Below are 18531 nucleotides of genomic sequence, written 5' to 3'. Positions count from 1 at the left end.
ATTTCTCTTGTACCTCCAGTGGCAGGAGGCATATGTTTCCGAAATGGGGTTGATCACGTTAAACCACATATTATTCACTTGCACATGAATATACACACACAAACAATGAAGGTGTTACTAAGGCCTTTCGCACTGTCTTGTGCTGCATTTAAGGAGAACCATGAAGGCAAATTCTTTAGTACATTAGTAAGAAAAAAGCAGACTCTACATTTATTTTATGCCAAAGCAAATGGATATGAATGAACTACTGACACCATGTCTTGGCTCTAATTTGAGTTAAATCTCTGTTCCAATAATAAGTCTCAAGACAGTGGTACTATTGCTTTCTTAAAAATCTTTGAAGTGGAGATAAAAAAATTAAACAACTCAAACATGCAATCTTTAAGAAGCTGTGTTAAAAACTACTATTCTACTAAAGCAAACAAACCCACAAATATCGCCCCAAAACCTATCAGCTCACAGTTCCTATCACTGCTTTCCTGTGTACTAATTCAGCTACTGAAAAACAGTTTTTTAACATGGCAATCAAGTCAAATTCTCCCTGTCTTATTAAGCAGGTAGTTATCAGAATTCCAGGATATGTGCATCTCCTGCATGTTTTGTGGCAGTTCTGCATCTTAGAATAAATAAGCTTTCAGAAGGGCAAAGAAATGCACAATAGTGCAGACATACATTCAGATTGCATCACGGTTGTTTCCTAGTCTGGGAGTAACTGAGTTCAGGAACATGTTCTGAGTATGTGTCAATTTTCTTAACCTGGCCCTCTTACATGCAAACAGCATACTTCAATGGTATATTAAGGAGCTGAGACTAAACTTGAAAAATCAGTCTAAGTAATTATTTAAAGACATTTCTGTACTGTTTTGTCTCACTTGGTTAGCTCTTTGAATTCTTCATATTCTTGTTTTGAACTTGCTAGTTCACTTTGAGTCTGTAGTAGGCGTGCTTTCAGCCTTTCAACGGATGCCAGCGAGTTGCCTTCCACTGATACGGTGGTAGAATATAAATGATGACCTAAAGAACAAACATACACTCTCTGAAATCACAGAGTAGCTCAAACATTTTAAGTTTTACTAAAATGAAAGCATTTGTAGGCTTTTGAACAGCATAGCAGCAATCAAGATGGAAGAAAATAGGTATTAGCAACAGTTCACAAGAAAACCAGTAGAATAATCAATACTACAGTCTTCATCACAATTAAGGACAACAAAATGAGATTATGGATGGTGATCACAAGATGCACAAGAATCCAAATTCTCTATTGCTGTACATTCGTAGAGGCCAATGTGAATAAGATAAAGTAAGCCTTTCTTCAGCAATCACTTTGGAGGAGTCAAAAATACATCAACAGACAATGCTTTCAACACTATCCTGGCACACAATGCAAATGAAGTAAGCTTCTTGAGGTGAAAAATGTTAGCATATTTTTACCTCCAGTATTTTTGTCTGTGGCTGAAGCTTTCAAAAACACTTTTTCTAGTTCTGCGATGGTCTGAGCATCAATTTCTTGCGCCTTTTTAACTGACTGTAAAGAACGAAGTCTTTTATTCTCCTCTCTGAGGTTATGGTTCTCCATAGCATACTTTGCAATTCGCGGGTGTTGTTCCATCTGTGATAAATAATATTTTATTAAACAGCTTTTATTTACCAGACAGTGCTATACATACCTGGCTCTTGCTCTACTACCTTTAATAAGCATTAAATTGTAATATAAGAAGAAAAAAGATATTCTTTACAGTGGCTAAAACTGCCCCTCCCGCCTTTTTGTTAAGTTTTCTTACTAACTTGGAATCTGCTCCCAAAAAAGAAAGTGGGTTTATATCGTATGTGTTTTTTCCTTTCACTGGTAATAAAGCAGCAGAAGCTTTTCTTTCTGCTCTTGACATACCTTCCAGTTTCAACTTTGAGCTTAGGCTTTCTTAATACCATCCCTGCATGACGGAGTAATGTTTCTACAGTCCTTTAATGACTATCCTGACTTTTGTACTGCATTTCCCCCCTCCACTTTGTAGCTCAGTTACGAGTTACAGATTCAAACTGGTCTCCTAATACATCTAATCCTTTATCCTACTCGTGCTTGTAGAAAACAGTTTTTAAAGATCTGCCTTCTCTCTTGAGCTTCTTTGTTCTTCACAACTGCCTCGCAAATGATACCACATGTACCAGATACCATAATAACCTGAAGCCTCCTCTCCTGAAGCCTTAGGTATGTACTTTCCTACTTGCGTTCTTCAGACAGTTCCGGGACAGCATCAGTCCCCATTGGCCCATCTAGCATCTGGTGTTATCATCCTTCAGAAATCTGCTGTATTACTTACATCCTGCTGTCTTTCCCTTTCAACAGATGTCACAGAGGTTAAAGTCTCCCATAAGAATGAAGATTTGTGACTTGGAGACTTCCTTAAGTTGCTTAAAGGAAACTTAGTCCTCTATGTATCTAACCTTTAGCAAGCTCCCCCCATGACATCACCCTTACTAGCCTCCCCTCTTAAGCAAACTCACAACCTCTAAACCCACTAATTGTCCCTTCCATAGGCAAACTCCATGCATTTGAGATGTTTCTATAACGGAACCCACCACCCACCCACTTTTTTCCTGCCTGTCTTTCAAAATCAAAAGGCCTGTATCCACCCATCACAGAACTCCATCACATCAGCTGTTCTCACAAGAGAAAATTTTTCTGCATTGAGGTTTAAATCCTGCTGGCAACAAAAAAACACATAGCTGCTTGCTCACTAGTAGGGAGTAGAATTGCAAAGAAAGGTCCACCTCCTGGGTTGGGATAAAAACAACTTATCAGGACAGGAAAGGAAGAGAACAATAACTACAATAACAACAAAAGGATATACAAAGCAAATGATACACAGTTCCAACTGCCTGGAAAACTAATGTTGTGTGCGTTCCCAATCCAGAATGTGTACACCATGCTGCAAAACACATCACAAATGCAAGTCATGCCACAAACTGCACCCCAGGCAGCCAACTACCCCACTTATGTAGAGCATGACTTCATAGCATCAAACATCCCTTTAGCCAGTATGGCTCAGCTGCCCCAGCTGAGCAAGTTTTTTGTGAAAATTAACTCTCTCACAGCTGAACTCAGGACATCCACGAAAGGAAAAACTAAATTCTTACCTGTTCTCTGAGTGTCTGCAATTCCTCCCTCAATTCAGTGAGGAGATCGTGTTGCTCTTTCGGCAATAAACTTCCACCAGCCTCTTTATGTAATCTTTCCAAGCGAACAATATGGTCTTCACGGAATTTAACTATCATTTTACTGGACTGGATAAATTTCTCCTTCTTGGCACACAGATCTTCTAGTTGAGCAATTTTTTCTAACAAATTCTTAGAGAGTACATATACAGATTGGTGGAAAAGTGGCAGTTACAATAGATGAATTTTTAAGTTGCAAATATCACATTCACATAAAAACATACAATACTCAGTTAACACTAATTTTGTGAATACCCAGACTATCATTTATTTGGAGCAGATCTGTAGAGAGCAACAGCACACACCAAGAGGCCATATTACACACTATATTGCAAATGCTTCAGTTGGAAGCTCCAGTCTGATCCTGCAGACTAAGTATTCATTTAAGCATATCAAATGCACATCTAGAACACCTGTTTCAGTTCACATTCTTAAAAAAAAAAAATCCATTTTGAATGATTCAGCACTGCACCATGACATGAACCAAAGCACAATAAAATAGGGATGACTACGAGGCTTGCTTCAAAACAGACACTGTTGATCCAAACACTCAAAAAATGTGCTCAAAATTAAGTAAAATAGAAGTTTGTTATTCTGTTCAATTTTTTATTAGAAAATCCAATAAAACCCCCAACCCCAAATGTAAATGTAGTATGAAAGGTATCTTATGGCTTGTCTGAATTTGAAAGATTTTTATATTAAATGTCATTTGACTATTTCCTATTTCCCTCACTAGCAAATCTTATTATCTTTGGACAGAATATTTTTATTCAAATACAGAGAAAAAATCATGGAGAGTCAGCTCTCATCATATAACACACTGAATGCACTTAGAAATACTAGTGCTTTTTTACCTTCTTTTCACCTTCTGATTTCTCCCAGAACAACATTGCTTCAATAAAGCTATTCATGTAATTTAAGTTGCTCTTCCCTTTTTCAACCGCACCTGTAGTGTAAATCAATGAAACAAGTTTATTAAAATATCAGTTAACCAGGTTTTCCTACAAGCATGACGTGACAGTTGTGTAAAAAAAGTTTAAATAATTTCTTCTAAGAACATAATTCCTCTAAGAGCATGTGCCGTGCCCAGAGCAAAGACATTTAGACTGTAATTTAGTCACCTGCAAGTGCTGATAAAGAGTCAATATATAATTAACAATATTGATCAAGCATTAAACAGCTTTATGATGAACTTCTATTAAAATAAAAGAATCAGTTTGTTCAGCTGAATATCTCTATAAAAAGTAAAACCTCTCGGAAATTAATTTGATAACACTAAGCCATTATTGGCATTATTACAGTTTGTACATATTAAAAGTGGACTAACGGGTTTATGAGAAGAAAATTCAGGAGAATAAGCATGAATTAAGTGGACAATTAGTGACTTAATCTGGAAGGAAAGTGTTCACACAAGGGATTAAAAGGGTTTAACTAATCCACCTCAGAAATTAATTCAAAATGGCTTTCCTGAATATCCTCATGCAGGCAAGGCTACTTATTTATAGAACACTAATCCCTCTAGTATAAAGGTGCATAACAACTGCTTCATTGTAATTTAATATATTAAGAAGTGTCAAGTTTTTAAAGTAGCTAGCAAGCAGATTTCACATTTGTGTCATCAAATATTTACAAGTGTGATTTAACTGCATAAACAGAGCTCAGATACATTTTTTTTTTTTTTTATAAAAGCTCCCCTCAATGTTTAGGCACCATCATTTGCTTTCCCTCAGAACTGCATCACCAGTCTACCAACTTTTTGAATTCTCTGTCAATATTCGTGTACTAACAGACAGTGATTCAGTGTCATAATCACCGACTGGTTTTTGCTGGTTAAATGCGTAAGCTCACAGAGAAGTAATTTTTCCTTAGGAAAACTCAGCCACAGATGCTTTATGTTAGACAAGTCTTTTCAACTTCTGCTTTATCTTCTGTTTCTTGGCAAGGTCAGGAAAAAGTTGACTCAGGATGACCGTAAGAGTTACAAGACCAAGTGTAACCAAACATTATAAGGTAGTGTATTTCACTGATAAGTACACAAAGTAGAAAGCTACGCGGGATCTATACTGCAGATAGAGTGGTGTAGTGAAAGGTACCGGAAGAAAAGAAATTACATATTGAATAAAACCCCATTACCATCTTACATCAAAATTGATCTTTTACTGAAAGGTAAACATCCTTCGTAGGATCCTCCTGAAGGGGCAAAAGGGGAAAGGTGGTAGAAAGGCAGTCCTGAGCTTAAAAAGAACATGGATTCAATGGGCATTATTAACACCTTCCCTCCAAAGTAAATGTAAATCACATGTAACTTTTGGTTACTTAAAGGATTAGGCAGAATATCTTTTAGGAGCTGGAAGAGTATTCTAGGTATTCTGTAATGGAAACATAGCCCTGTACACCAACTTAGAAAACGAAGAAAATAAAACCATGTTAACAATCTCTTCAAAATACTACATAAAAACACAGAAAATGGGATCCGTAAGACAAATGCAACCTCTACAATCTGTCCCTACAAAAATATTAATTGCTCAGAAACTTAATGAATTACCTCAAAGTCCAACATTCTAGGCTAAAAAAGTAGCAAGTTTTCTCTCCCTTCATCCCCAACTCTTACCTTGTGATACAGAAATATCATGCACAGATGGCACTGAAGTAAGTTGAGCAAGCTGCTCTTTCAGCTTCTTCACCTCTGCTTGCAGTTGGCTCACATTTCCTTGCGTGTCTTCATTTACCACAGCCTTTCATAAATATATTGAGAGAAAGTTAGGAAGAGGTACAACTGAAAAAAAAAAATCTTATATTCCATAGGATGAAAGAAAAGTCAAAAGAACTGCAAAGCAACAAAACACTGGGAAGTTTTCTGTATTAAGGAAGGAAGAACTCATAGGAAAAAAAAAAGTTCCATTTACTGAGAAACCAGTAAGCTGCACTTTAGGTAAAAATATTGGTTAGAAAAAGTAACGTTTTCTATAAAATTTTCTCAAGAGCTTCCTGACCAAAAAAATCAAAGCAGCATACAAGGAACGCAGTGGTTTCCAGCCAGATACCAACACATGCTCAAAACCCAGTCATTATGTTTTGGAAATTAGCATATGTAAAAACTAGATGCACAGAAATACTATTGAATCTAGGTTTTTTTTTAAATGACAATTTTTAGTACAGATTAACTTACTTTTTCAATAAACTCAGAGAGCAAGCAATGAACATGTACTATTAGTTATCAAGTCCCCAGCTGTTGTACTTTTGATTATGAATAGAGTAAACAAGTCCTTTTCAAAATCATTTGTCAAACATTTAGGAAAGCAAATTTAGGACTTCAAAACAAGTTCTAGTCATATGAATCAGCGAAAGTACAAGTATTTCACTGAAGTAATCCTGTTCGCAGAGGTGTTGTTTAAATAAGAAATGGTTTGTTACAACGATAAAGACATTAAGTAACTCTCTTACCTTATTTTTAATCAACTTTGCTCGTTGAGCAAAATTAAGGGTGGACAGTGTTTCACCAAAACACCTGGATCCTGGATGAACATTTGCGATTATACATGTTTTTGCATTACCACCTAGAGAATCCTATTGAAAATACAGAAATTAACTTTATTTGCATGTTTTTTATTGCAGCAGGAAGCCATCACCTACAAGGCACTGTGTATCACTTCGAACAAACTGCAGAAAGGATTTTGTTTAACAAATCTCCACGCTACCTAAGTCTGAAATTTTATTTTAAATGCAGGTATAAAGGATGTGACTGTAAATAAAGACTTCATTTGGGTTTTCAACACCTCGATTCTGTACCACTAATAAAAAATTTCTGATATTTATTACACCTGAACAGCAGGGAGAGAAAAAAATCCAAGAAAATATATCAGGGAATAAAGTAGATATGCTCTTTAATCCTGGAGATTAGCAGATCGGTATTTGCACTACTTTGAACATCATTCAATCTGCTGATTGTTCAAACCTATCTTCTGGTAGCAATTACCAGACAAACAAAATCACAAGCCAACAGATTCTTGACCAAGGATATAAAAAGAACACCTCTCCCTTTTACATGCATGTCTCCAAATATCTCTGTGCTGTTAAGACAAGCAGATCTCAAATCTTTGGAGAATGCAGCAGTTGTACCTAAGACTCTAAAAGTACAATAAAATGCCACTGAGGCTTGTGGGCTATTCTCTTTGTCTAGTATAGAAGGTCATATTTGTGGACTTTTTGGCTGTACAACCACCTAAAAAGAAAAAATAACCACTTAAAGTAACAACTCATACAGTTGCAATTCTTTTTAAATTTCTATGTATTTTAGGTTGCACTGGAAGAGCATAATTGTTCAGAGGTTCAGGATTCTAAGATACATATGGAACAGGGATGGAATGGCTGGGAAATTTTGCTGTGATCACAATACTGTGTTGTAACACAAATACTATATTATGTACAAGTACTATATTTTAATAACAAATTAAGATACTACTAATTACTGCTCACAGAATATGTGAGAGTGCTGGTATCCAACAAATCTTTGACTGCTTCCACCTTTGTTTTCTGTTATCCTGAAAAGAACCCATAAGTTCTCAGGTGCACAACTGTAAATTAATTCTTAACATGGTACCAACACTTAGCACACATAGGCTAATTCTGGAAATCCTGTCAAGCGTTTCAACACATCTCTAAATATTACACTATGATACAGAGAATTTCCCAAGTTATAGGGATGAAAACATACGCTGCTTTTTTCTTTAAAACTTGCAAATACATAAAAGGAGATTAGGAGCGTACATAAATTTCTTGTCATCAGATAAAGCAATGTATTGGCTGGATGTCTGTTTAGGAAAACAAATTTTTCAAGCTTTCTTCCACCTGCCCAATATTGAAAAAACTTTTAATGTACCAGAGTTCAGCTTTCTAAAATCAAAAAATCCCAACACAAATAAATACCTTTTCTACACCCCAAGCAGCATATAAAATCCAGAAGGTATATATTACCCGTAACAGAAAAGTGAGCTTGGAATCCCGGTAGCAAATGTGTCTCTGTTTTCCATTACCCACATCAACAAGTGCTGTGATTACTTGGCCCAGGCAACTTAGTGATCGATTTATGTTACCTGCTTCCTAAATAAAGAGAACGCATGTGAACAGATTTGGTGGATGGAACAGGGCAGTACATCTGAAAGGAGAAAGATGGTACATAACTAACCTTTAACCTCAGTCCTTCTGCATGGGTGTCTTTCTGTCTCTCGGATCCTGCCAAGTCTACCAGGTTGAGCAGGGAAGACCGAATGTTAACAACCTCATTGTTTTTCTCCATGGATTCCACGGTGATAGTGAAAACTGCATGTGATCTTGAAGATTCTCTGTTCATCGAGGTCGATGCTACACGACGGTTTCTCCAGCCCATAGTTAATACCTGAGTGTGAAAAAGATATCGAATAGTATCAAGTATCTCAGACAGCACCCAGTATTTACATACAGGTGACTAACAGTAGTAAGCATATTTCAATGTAACAGCTTTCAAAAATCTCAAGGACAAGGACTGATTTATTTTTTTCCAGTAGAAAGATTTTAAAAGTGAAAAAACATAACTACAGTCAAGCTTAATAAAAACACTAATTTTAATGCTCACTTCCCTCCTCCAAGAGTGCTACTGCCACTTGAAAGCATAACATATCCCATACTGGCGTATGTTAGCAGTACACAAAGAAAAAAGTATTTAAAAGTCACAGTAGTACAATGTGTATGTTTCGTTCATGGAGAAATAAACGTGACAAATTCTGGAACACATGTACTGTCTAATTAGCAGGAGATGTAGTTTTCAGTTAGTGTTTCAGAGATGTGTAGGTCAAGCATTAGGGAAAGGTTACTGTAATTGCAATTCGTATATGCCAAACTCTGAAACTATATAATTTCTTACACGTGTGGGACAGACAGGAAGTACTGCCTAGAAACAGCTTTTTACACTGTTTCATGGTGGATGGAGATAGGGGAAGAGGGCATCACGGATACTGTGCGAAACATGTGCTTTAATCAAAGAGGAATATTTACCAAATAAGCATCACGATAAATAGTCCAAACCTTAAAAAGTGACAAAAAGTACCTGATATGCTTCCGCAGCAGATGACAACACCTGTTCAACAGCACCGTCAACAAAGACTCCCTTCTTGATGTGTTCTCTGAGAAAGAGTCCTGCTGAAGCAGTATCAAGCAAGTCAAAGATCTGTTCATTGTAGATTTCAATAAATGAACATTTGCAGAGAAAACTCTTTCCATTGCCAGCCTGAAAAACAGTGATTTATAGCATAAGCAGATCAGTTTTATTAAGTCTGGCATTCTATTGCAGTCAGTCTCTTTGTATGTATATAAAGCTACTTGTTTGCATATATATTCTGCGTACATTTCTGAAGCCCATAAGACAATCAACATCCAGAAACCTGGATACATTTTTAGACTTAAAATATAAGCACACTTGTGTCTGAAGAAAGTGTACTATAATTTGGTAGATTATTAGATGCAAGCTAATTATTCTCATTAACAAATTCAATGCAAGATGGCAATAATCCTGGAAACTTAACTGATATACACCCCACTTCCCAAACAACCTTAGACAATCTTTAATGCAAGACATTACTTTCACTGCAGTAATAAGTATAAAATAGCTGTACCTTTTCTTTTTCACGTTCAATTAGAAAAAATAAGTATTCAAAGCTCCGTGGAATTACACCTCTCAGGCTGTGAGTAAAATTATCCGAATCAGATGGTCCTAAATAGATTTTTAATTAAAAAATAATTAATCAGTGCTATTCAAAAGTAATGGTTGATCTTTTGAAGATGTCATTACAGAAGATTTCAGCAACCTGGTTTGAGTCGGCTCATGGCAAAAAACACCAAAGAAATGTACTAAAATCATCTTTCAAAATCTAAGATAATATTCCATAATCAGATTTATATATTGTCTAAATGATGCTTGTGAAAGATTATCTTACCTGTCCACAGATTAACTAGGTCTAAAATAGTATAAATCACATCGACTTCCATTGAAAACATACATATGCGCAGGTATGCCAACACATCTACCTCAACCCTGATCTGAAGAACTAGAAAGATCGGCTGGGTTTGTTCCCGTGTTTAGTTCATTTCTGTGTAGCCCTTGAAAATGTTGGCCAAACTAGTTTTATTTCAGTAACTTTCTATTGTCAAGTACAATATAAATGCATTTAGAACCACCACTATATGAAGAACACGATTACAAGGGAATCCCTTCACATACAGTGTGACCTTAAATTCATAGTTGGGTAGGAAGCAGTTATTCACTGTACAAGGAAGATCTTTGCATACGAGAATATTTTTCTACACACACGAGGGATATCAGCCAAACAGGGAAACACTATAACACTAATTACTGAGGAAAATTTACCTAGTGTTTGATTTAATTGAAAAGCTTCTCTCCTATCAAAACCAGAAAAAAACTACATCTTCAAAGCAATATATAACTGTACCTTTTCTTCACTCTTTTGATATAAAGCAAGAACAACTGCACTGAGCACTACACTGTTTCTTAAACCTTAAAAGTTATCTGCAGAAGACAAAAGGTTAAATAATCTCTGGTGTTTGAGCAAGATGACATTTCAACTCAAGACAAAAAAAAAAAAAATGAAGAAAGCACTGAAAGATTAAGCTTTCTCATGCACTTACCCATCATAGTAAAGGTTTTTCCTGACCCAGTCTGGCCACTAACAAACAAAAGAAAAAAGGTCAGATAAAGCTTTATGCTGGCTCTAGAATTTTTAACTAATCTGCATCTTTTAAGGAGAACTCGCAGCTTAAAATAAAAAAAAAATAAATTCTAAATTGAAGAGACAGAGGCAAGCTGAGAAATCAGTCAGCTAAAAAGGTATAAAAATAAACCAGGTAATTTGACCATTAAATTCTATTAGCTACACCTTTTCACTCCCCTACCACCCACCATTTTCTTCCTTATTTCTGTTCGAAATGGCAACAGCAGAAATTAGCATTAAAATGAAATCTTTCAAATATATACAGTAAACTAATTTTTGGCTCAATCCCTTGGGTTTTCTGCTACTCAGTAGTGCACATAAACACAAAATGAGGAAAATACATTGGAGTTGAATATATCTTTTTTTAACTGTAGCTATTAATCATGCCAGAGAAAGGTCAAGGCAATTTCACTTCATTTTTCCACATTTTTATATTGTGGCAAAGTAGACTTCCTTTCACAGTGTTGCAAATCCAACACTAGGCTAAAAAAAGCCAGTAATGTTTTGATTAGATTGTCTTTCAAGTTAGCATTTTTGACCAAAGTGCTCGCTCAGTTTTCAAAATGAAAAAACATTGAGAGTTAATACAACGCTACTTGTGCTACTAGCAATGGATGTATTTCTACCCTTAATATATTTTTAAAGTTAAAATTCTCATTCATGAGCTCTCCCACAGGCAGCCAAGACTCACTAGAGAGCTGAGCTGGCCAAAAATCAAGCAGAAATTTTCATTCCATTTTACTACACACATATTGATAACAATAGCTTTCTCTTTAATGGTACAATAAAACTTCTTGGTTTTAGACAAATAATACTAAAATTGAAATGAGTTTACAGTCCACATTATTGGCCTTAAGCATTACAAACATAACACCTACAAATACATTCCTTCAAAAGAGGAATAATAAGTATTTTCAATATCGCAAGAACATTCCCTATGTTGTGCTGCACTGCAAGCTCTGGCACTTAAACCCACAACTACTCATTAATACAATCTCATCAAATGTTGTGACTGCTATGAGAAATGACTTACTATGCAAAGATGGTTCCATTGTAGCCATTCATACAAGATTCAACAATATTTTTGGCCACACTTGAGAACACAGACTCCTAGGGACAAAGGAAAAAGAGAAGGCACTTGGCACCAGTCCTTTATGTATCTCTACTATCAGTGTTTTTTACATTAGAAAGCCATGGCATAGAAAACAGATGCATTCCTTAAAGTTAGACATGTATTATGGCGCCTGGAATTCTTGGAGCAAAACAATACATCCTCAATCTTGGTAACATAAATCACCCTCTCTGAAAAATTTTTATTCTCTGTTGATAGCTGAAAGAAAAATAATAAAACTTAGCACCATAGTAATGGCTTTCAAATATATACTATGTTAAGTCTGGCCCAGGGTTTTTGGTTGTTACAGGGTTTATACCACGAGTGGGACAAAATTGAGCCCATGACACTCATCAGATCTAGTTAGCTTTCAGTATTTGCCATAACACAATGGCATATTCAACACATCTGCACAACTGTTAGCCTCATTTGTTTTCTTTTTCTTAGACCTGCAAGAAAAGCCTAGCTACAAATAACAGCCCACAGTGCATGGGCTGTTTTTTTGTTGTCATTGTTGTGTTTTTATTAAAGAAGACAGATGTTACATAGAATTAAAATTTTATATGAATTAAAATTATGATCAGAATTTCAAAATCAGTATTATGAAAATTAAATGGAAGGATTTTCCTGCCAGTATTACTTGTTCCAGATGAAAAATGCATCTGTTTAAAAGGCAAATGTATAAGAAGCTAATATAACTAATGGAATATAAACTTGTAAGTTCCTAATATACAAATCACACCTTTAATATCAGCTACTGACTGAGCTATATTTATATGCTTGTCTCAACATGGAGGGCTGTTTTCTGTCTATGGTGTTACTCTAACATTTACAAACAGAACCTTCAATTTTAATGAAAACTGATATTGAAAAAATTAACAGTTAAAAAACCCATTAAAATAACTAGCAGAATTTAGTACAACATTTCTGTACTATAACCACATATTACCAATCTCACCACTGCAAAAAATAAGACCCAAGACATTACATCTTTAGAAAGGTTTAATGTAGCTGTTGCCAAAACCTGGGGAAAACCTACACTACCTATGAGATTCTGGAAGTTATTACCTGTGTTGTTTCCATATTTGCAACATAATCAAAAGTGAAGATCTTTGGCTCAGGCTTCGAATGCAGACGGATGGTATTTGATGAAAGAACAGATAAACACAAGCCTTGGTCTCCATCGGTTAACACAGTTCCTTCTGAAGGTGGACGTACCCTTACATAAACTTTGATTGTATCACCTTCAACACTAAATGAATATTTATACATTAGATTGCTTTGAAATAGATCTATCAGCTGTTTGATAAAATCAAATCACAAAAATCAGATTAAGCACGTGAAGTCATACAAAATTCTCCTGAAAATATACTACGTTAGCTGTACACATCAATTCGTTACAAGTCACAGATTTAAAGGTGAAAACGTGGCAGATTTAACAACAATGAACATGAAATTACTGGAATTTATTGCTATTACATGCAACCTCAGCTCTAAAAGAACACATTTCACAGCAAAACTGAGATATATAAGACCAGAGTTACAACATAGGTTTCGGTAGTTTCTGAGACAATGGGCTTCAAACATCTTTCTTATTACTGTAAAAGACTTTACAAATGGAGCAGATGATGCTATATCCCATCAAGAAAGCTACTAGCACTTTTCTTTGCTGCTCATAAGAAGTGAAAGATCAATTCTTGATCCATGAATCCAATGAACTACAGCAACTCCTACATCTAAAAGCTCCCTAACCTATTTAATCACATTTATCAGTAGATGCACTAGTACATTTAGCTTGAATAAGTGACTGCGCATCACTATTCTATTAAAGTTTTAAGGAGTTCTGACATAAATAGCAATATAACAGTATAATGTTAAATAATTAAATTCTTACATGAAGTGGCAGCAAACTTGAAATTTACTTCACTTTTTCCCAGAAGGCTGTTATTGCACGGGAGTGTTAATGTTACTGATTTTTACTTTTGGTAAATCAGAGAAAGGAGAATAATAGTTTTAAAAGTGGGGGGAAGGACTTCATGACTGAAATGTGGGTTTGGAGAGTGGCAGAGAAAAGGGCTAGAAAAGAACAAGAAGCAGCTGAGAAAATGAAGATGTTCTACAGGCTTAAAGACACACCACACTAACTTTCCAAATATTTTTTCCTTAGATAATATTACTCTGAGTTGTGGCAGGAACTGTTTCTATTTGGAGGACTTCTTGGTTTTTGTTTTAGCTTAGGACTTTCTCACAGAATTCAAGTTCCTTGTACAATATCTCCTCAGAGAAATCCTAGAGTCCAGCTGCAGAGCTCACAAAGATATGAGAATTTACTGCATAGCAGGATTCCAAGAGGAATCTGATACCTCAGAACAACACTTTCATTAGGAGAATGCTTTTTAAAAAGCTTAGGAGGAAGTTGAGAAAGGCAATCTTGTGCAATAAAACACTGAAAGAAAAAGCTTCAAATTATTTTACAAAATTATACTAGGCTTTGTTTGCAGCTTTTTCACCATATGATTATATATGGGAACTGGCCAATACTACTTTACCTAGGTGAGTTCAACAAAGGTAACGCAGAATCACGTAAGTCTCCTATAAAAGTGAAACACACAAAGATTAAACATCATAAAATTATTGCTCAAAGCCCCCCCAACTTAATAGAAAATACTCTAAGCAGTACTGAGGGAGATAATTGGAGAACCTTAAAATTACCTGTCTCATGCATGAATCAGAACTGCACAAAAATATCTAGTAACTATATTCCTTTGGCAGAAAGTTTGCAGTTTCTGGCAAAGGTAGCTACAGCTCCAGTTCTGCAATGTAAGCATGCTCACACGTAAAAGTACGTGCAATGAGTTGTCTTTTAAATATATATAAGGTTTTACAAGTGTTTTGGAGAATTAGGAACATAAATGCTAATAGTATTGCATATTCCCACTATATTTAAAAAACTGCTAGCTCACTGCAGATAAAGCAATACAGCATAACATAGTTTTTTACTGACATGACCGCAAAAACTCAGTTTCCTAAACCTGCTCAACTGCTGCGCGCCTACATCACTTGCACGTTTAAGAAATAACACTGAGCACTCTGTAATGCATAAAGCTCTCTTGTATGTATGAGCATAATTTTGCAGAACTTCACATTTCAAGGAGATGGCACATATTGCCCCATAGGTAGGTATGCAGAGTATAGGTAGAAATAACCCTCGATATGGGCTGGGGGGATTAAGAGATTGAGAGCAGCCCTGCAGAAAAGGACCTGGGTGTCCTGGTGGGTGAGAAGCTTGACACGATACAGCAATGTGCGCCTGCAGCCCAGAAGGCCAACTATATCCTGGGCTTCATCAAAAGAAGAGTGACCAGCCAGTCGAGGAAAGTGATTCTGCCCCTCTACTCTCCGCTGGTGAGACCCCACCTGGAATACTGTGTCTAGCTCTGGAGACCTCAGCACAGGAGAGAGACAGGTCCAGAGAAGAGCCACAAAAATTGAATTTCCATGTGAAGAGAGGCTGAGAGAGGGTTGTTCAGCTCGTAGAAGAAAAGATTCTGAGGAGACCTTCTTGCAGCCTTTCAATACTTAAAGGGGGACTTATAAAGAAAAATGAGGAAAAAAAATTTGGCAAGGCCTGTAGCAATAGGACAAGGGGTAATGGTTTAAATTAAAAGAGGAGAAGTTTAGACTAGATATCAGGAAAAAGTTTTTCAGGAACAGGTTGCCTAGAGGTGATAGATGCCCCATCCTTGGAAACATTCAAGATCAGGTTGGATGGGGCTCCAAGCAACCTAATCTAGTGGAAGATGTCCCTGTTCACTGCAGGGGGCGTGGACTAGATGGCCTTCATGGTCCCTTCCAACTCAATCCATGTTATGATTCTATGATCTATGTAGTGATTTAACTTAAGGGTGAATCTGATATCAAAATATTTCACATTGATTATTCAAAATATTAACTCGGTAACATAATCAAATGTTAAAAATAGTAAAATGACAATGATAGAAGAGTTACCAAAGTATTCAAATGATAAAGACCCTATAAACCTCTAAAAGTGCAAAGATTTTTTTGTAGGAGGATCCCATTAAAAACAGGATTAATGATGAAGTGAAAACACTCACCAAGCCTGCTCCCTTCCCCTACCTCCTCCCCCATCTACCCTCTTACAGGTAGCCCAGGTGCTCAGGGATATGGTTTAGTAGTGGACAGGTATGGTTGGACTTGAGGATCTCAGAGGTCTTTTCCAAACGATTCTATGATTCTCTCACTCAGCCTGCCCGCCCCAGAGCTCCCCTCTGGTTTACCAAGCCTGCTCCCTCTCCAGGATACAAGACCAGACACAAGGAAAAAATTCTTCACAATGAAGGTGGCAAGGCACGGGTACAGATTGCTCAGGGAAGCTGTGGATGCTCCATCCCGGAGGTGTTCAAGGACAGGTTGGATGGGGCCTTGGGCAGCCTGATCTAGTGGGAGGTATCCCTGCCCATGGCGGGGGGCTGGAACTGCATGAACTTTAAGGGCCCTTCCAACACAAACTATTCTATGATTCTATGATTTTCGGAATCATCCCTCCCGAGCCCGCACCCCCACTCTCCTTCCTCCTCCATCTTCCCTCTTACGGGCAGGCGAGGCGCTCAGGACTAGGGTTTAGCGGCGAGCAAGTACAGTTGCACTCCATGATCTCAAAAGTCTTTTCCACCCAAACGATTCCGTGGTTCTCTCGCAAAACCTGCCCCCTCCGCCCCGACCCTGCCACCCCCCCCCCCCCCAGACCCTCTCTCCCTCGTTCCCCACACACAAAAAGGGGATGAACCCCTCCGGGCCCGCAGCCGCCCGCTCTCACCTCGCACGCCAGGAGCCATAATCCCCCCCCGGCTCTGCCGACCCAAAATGGCGGACGATTTGAATTTGGCGCTAAGGGCGGAGCAGGCCCCGCCCCCAACAGTGCGCGCGCCGCCACCTGGCACCGTGCCAGCAGCTTCCGAGCTTCCTTCCCCCTCGACCCCCCGCGCCACGGGCTGCGAGGGACGCCTGGAGCTGCTGTTACAATAAAGTGCAATATTTGTTTGATTTAAGCTAAACCAGAATTACGTTTCATCTAAGGAATTGTATTTTTTGAAAGTCAGACAGAGTGTCCCTCTGACAGCGTGTTTTCTGTCTCTCACAGCATATTTTCGCTCAGACAGCATTTTTCCAGACACAGTTGTTATTTGAAGATGATGATGGCTTGTGTGCGGTGTAATCTGTGCTGAGCACCTCTGTTTGTAGTGTTTCCCTATCTCAAGCACAAGGTCAGACAGATGAAAGAAGAAATAGAATAAAAAACCACTGAATCATAGAATGGTTTGGGTTGGAAGGAACATTAAAGATCATCTAATTCCAACCACCTTCCATGGGCAGGGACACCTCCCACTAGATCAGGCTGCCCAAGGCCCCATCCAACCTGGCTTTGAACACCTCCAGGGATGGGGCAGCCACAACTTCCCTGTGCCAGTGCCTTACCACTCTCATTGTGAAGAATTTCCTCCTTATGTCTAGTCTAAATCTGCCCGTCTCCAGTTTATAGCCATTCCCCCTCATCCTATCACTACAAGGCTTTGTAAACAGTCCCTCCATAGCTTTCCTGTAGCCCCTTCAGGTACTGGAAGGTCGCTATAAGTTCTCCACGGAGCCTTCTCTTCTCCAGGCTGAACAAGCCCAACTCTCTCAGCCTGTCCTCGTAGAGAAGGTGCTCCAACCCTCTGATCACCCTTGTAGCCCTCTTCTGGACCTGTTCCAACAGCTCCATATCCTTCTTACGTTGAGGATTCTAGAACTGGACACAATACTCGAGGTCTCACAAGAGAGGAATAGAGGGGCAGAATCACCTCCCTCGACCTGCTGGCCACGCTTCTTTTGATGCAGCCCAGGATATGTTTGGCCTTCTGGGCTGTGAGTGCACATTGCTGGCTCACTTCAAGCTTCTCATCAACCAGCACCCCCAAGGTTTTCTCTGCAGGGCTGCTCTCAATCGCATCATCTCCCATGCTGTATTGAAACTGCAGATTGCCCTGACCAGCAGTGTGCCCAGGTGGTATGTTGGTATCTTGGCTTGTATCAAAACCGGTGTGGCCAGCAGGTCCAGGGAGGTTATTCTTCCCCTGTACTCGGCACTGCTGAGACCACACCTTGAATCCTGTGTTCAATTCTGGGCCCCTCACTACAAGAAGGATGTTGAGGCTCTGGAGTGTGTTCAGAGAAGAGCAACGAAGCTGGTGAGGGGGCTGGAGAACAAGTCTTACGAGGAGTGGCTGAGGGAACTGGGGTTGTTTAGTCTGGAGAAGAAGAGGCTGAGGGGAGACCTTATTACTGTCTACAACTGTCTGAAAGGAGATTGTAGAGAGGTGGGTGCTGGCTTCTTTGCCCAAGTGATAGGTTATAGGGCAAGAGGGAATGGCCTCTACCTGCATCAAG

General features: G+C 38.2%; 1 protein-coding gene across 1 annotated transcript in view; it reads right to left on the bottom strand.

Moving 5' to 3' along the window:
- The window catches only part of KIF15 (kinesin family member 15), a 35471-nt gene extending 18504 nt beyond the window's left edge, over nt 1-16967 (bottom strand). The window contains exons 1-15 of the mRNA XM_054060511.1: nt 16922-16967; nt 14634-14676; nt 13153-13336; nt 12007-12083; nt 10891-10928; nt 9861-9958; nt 9296-9475; nt 8399-8608; nt 8188-8313; nt 6658-6780; nt 5825-5948; nt 4068-4159; nt 3136-3345; nt 1432-1609; nt 873-1014 (exon numbers count right to left, since the gene is read on the bottom strand). Of these exons, the coding sequence (XP_053916486.1) occupies nt 873-1014; nt 1432-1609; nt 3136-3345; nt 4068-4159; nt 5825-5948; nt 6658-6780; nt 8188-8313; nt 8399-8608; nt 9296-9475; nt 9861-9958; nt 10891-10928; nt 12007-12083; nt 13153-13336; nt 14634-14676; nt 16922-16940 (1844 nt within the window). The 5' untranslated portion in view covers nt 16941-16967. The remainder of the gene's footprint in view (nt 1-872; nt 1015-1431; nt 1610-3135; nt 3346-4067; nt 4160-5824; nt 5949-6657; nt 6781-8187; nt 8314-8398; nt 8609-9295; nt 9476-9860; nt 9959-10890; nt 10929-12006; nt 12084-13152; nt 13337-14633; nt 14677-16921) is intronic.
- Nucleotides 16968-18531: the final 1564 nt, after the last annotated feature.

The sequence above is a fragment of the Cuculus canorus genome, chromosome 2, assembly GCF_017976375.1.
Source record: "Cuculus canorus isolate bCucCan1 chromosome 2, bCucCan1.pri, whole genome shotgun sequence".
Lineage (NCBI taxonomy): Eukaryota > Metazoa > Chordata > Aves > Cuculiformes > Cuculidae > Cuculus > Cuculus canorus.
Note: the sequence above shows the minus strand (reverse complement) of the source record. Positions and strands in the feature narration are given on the sequence as shown.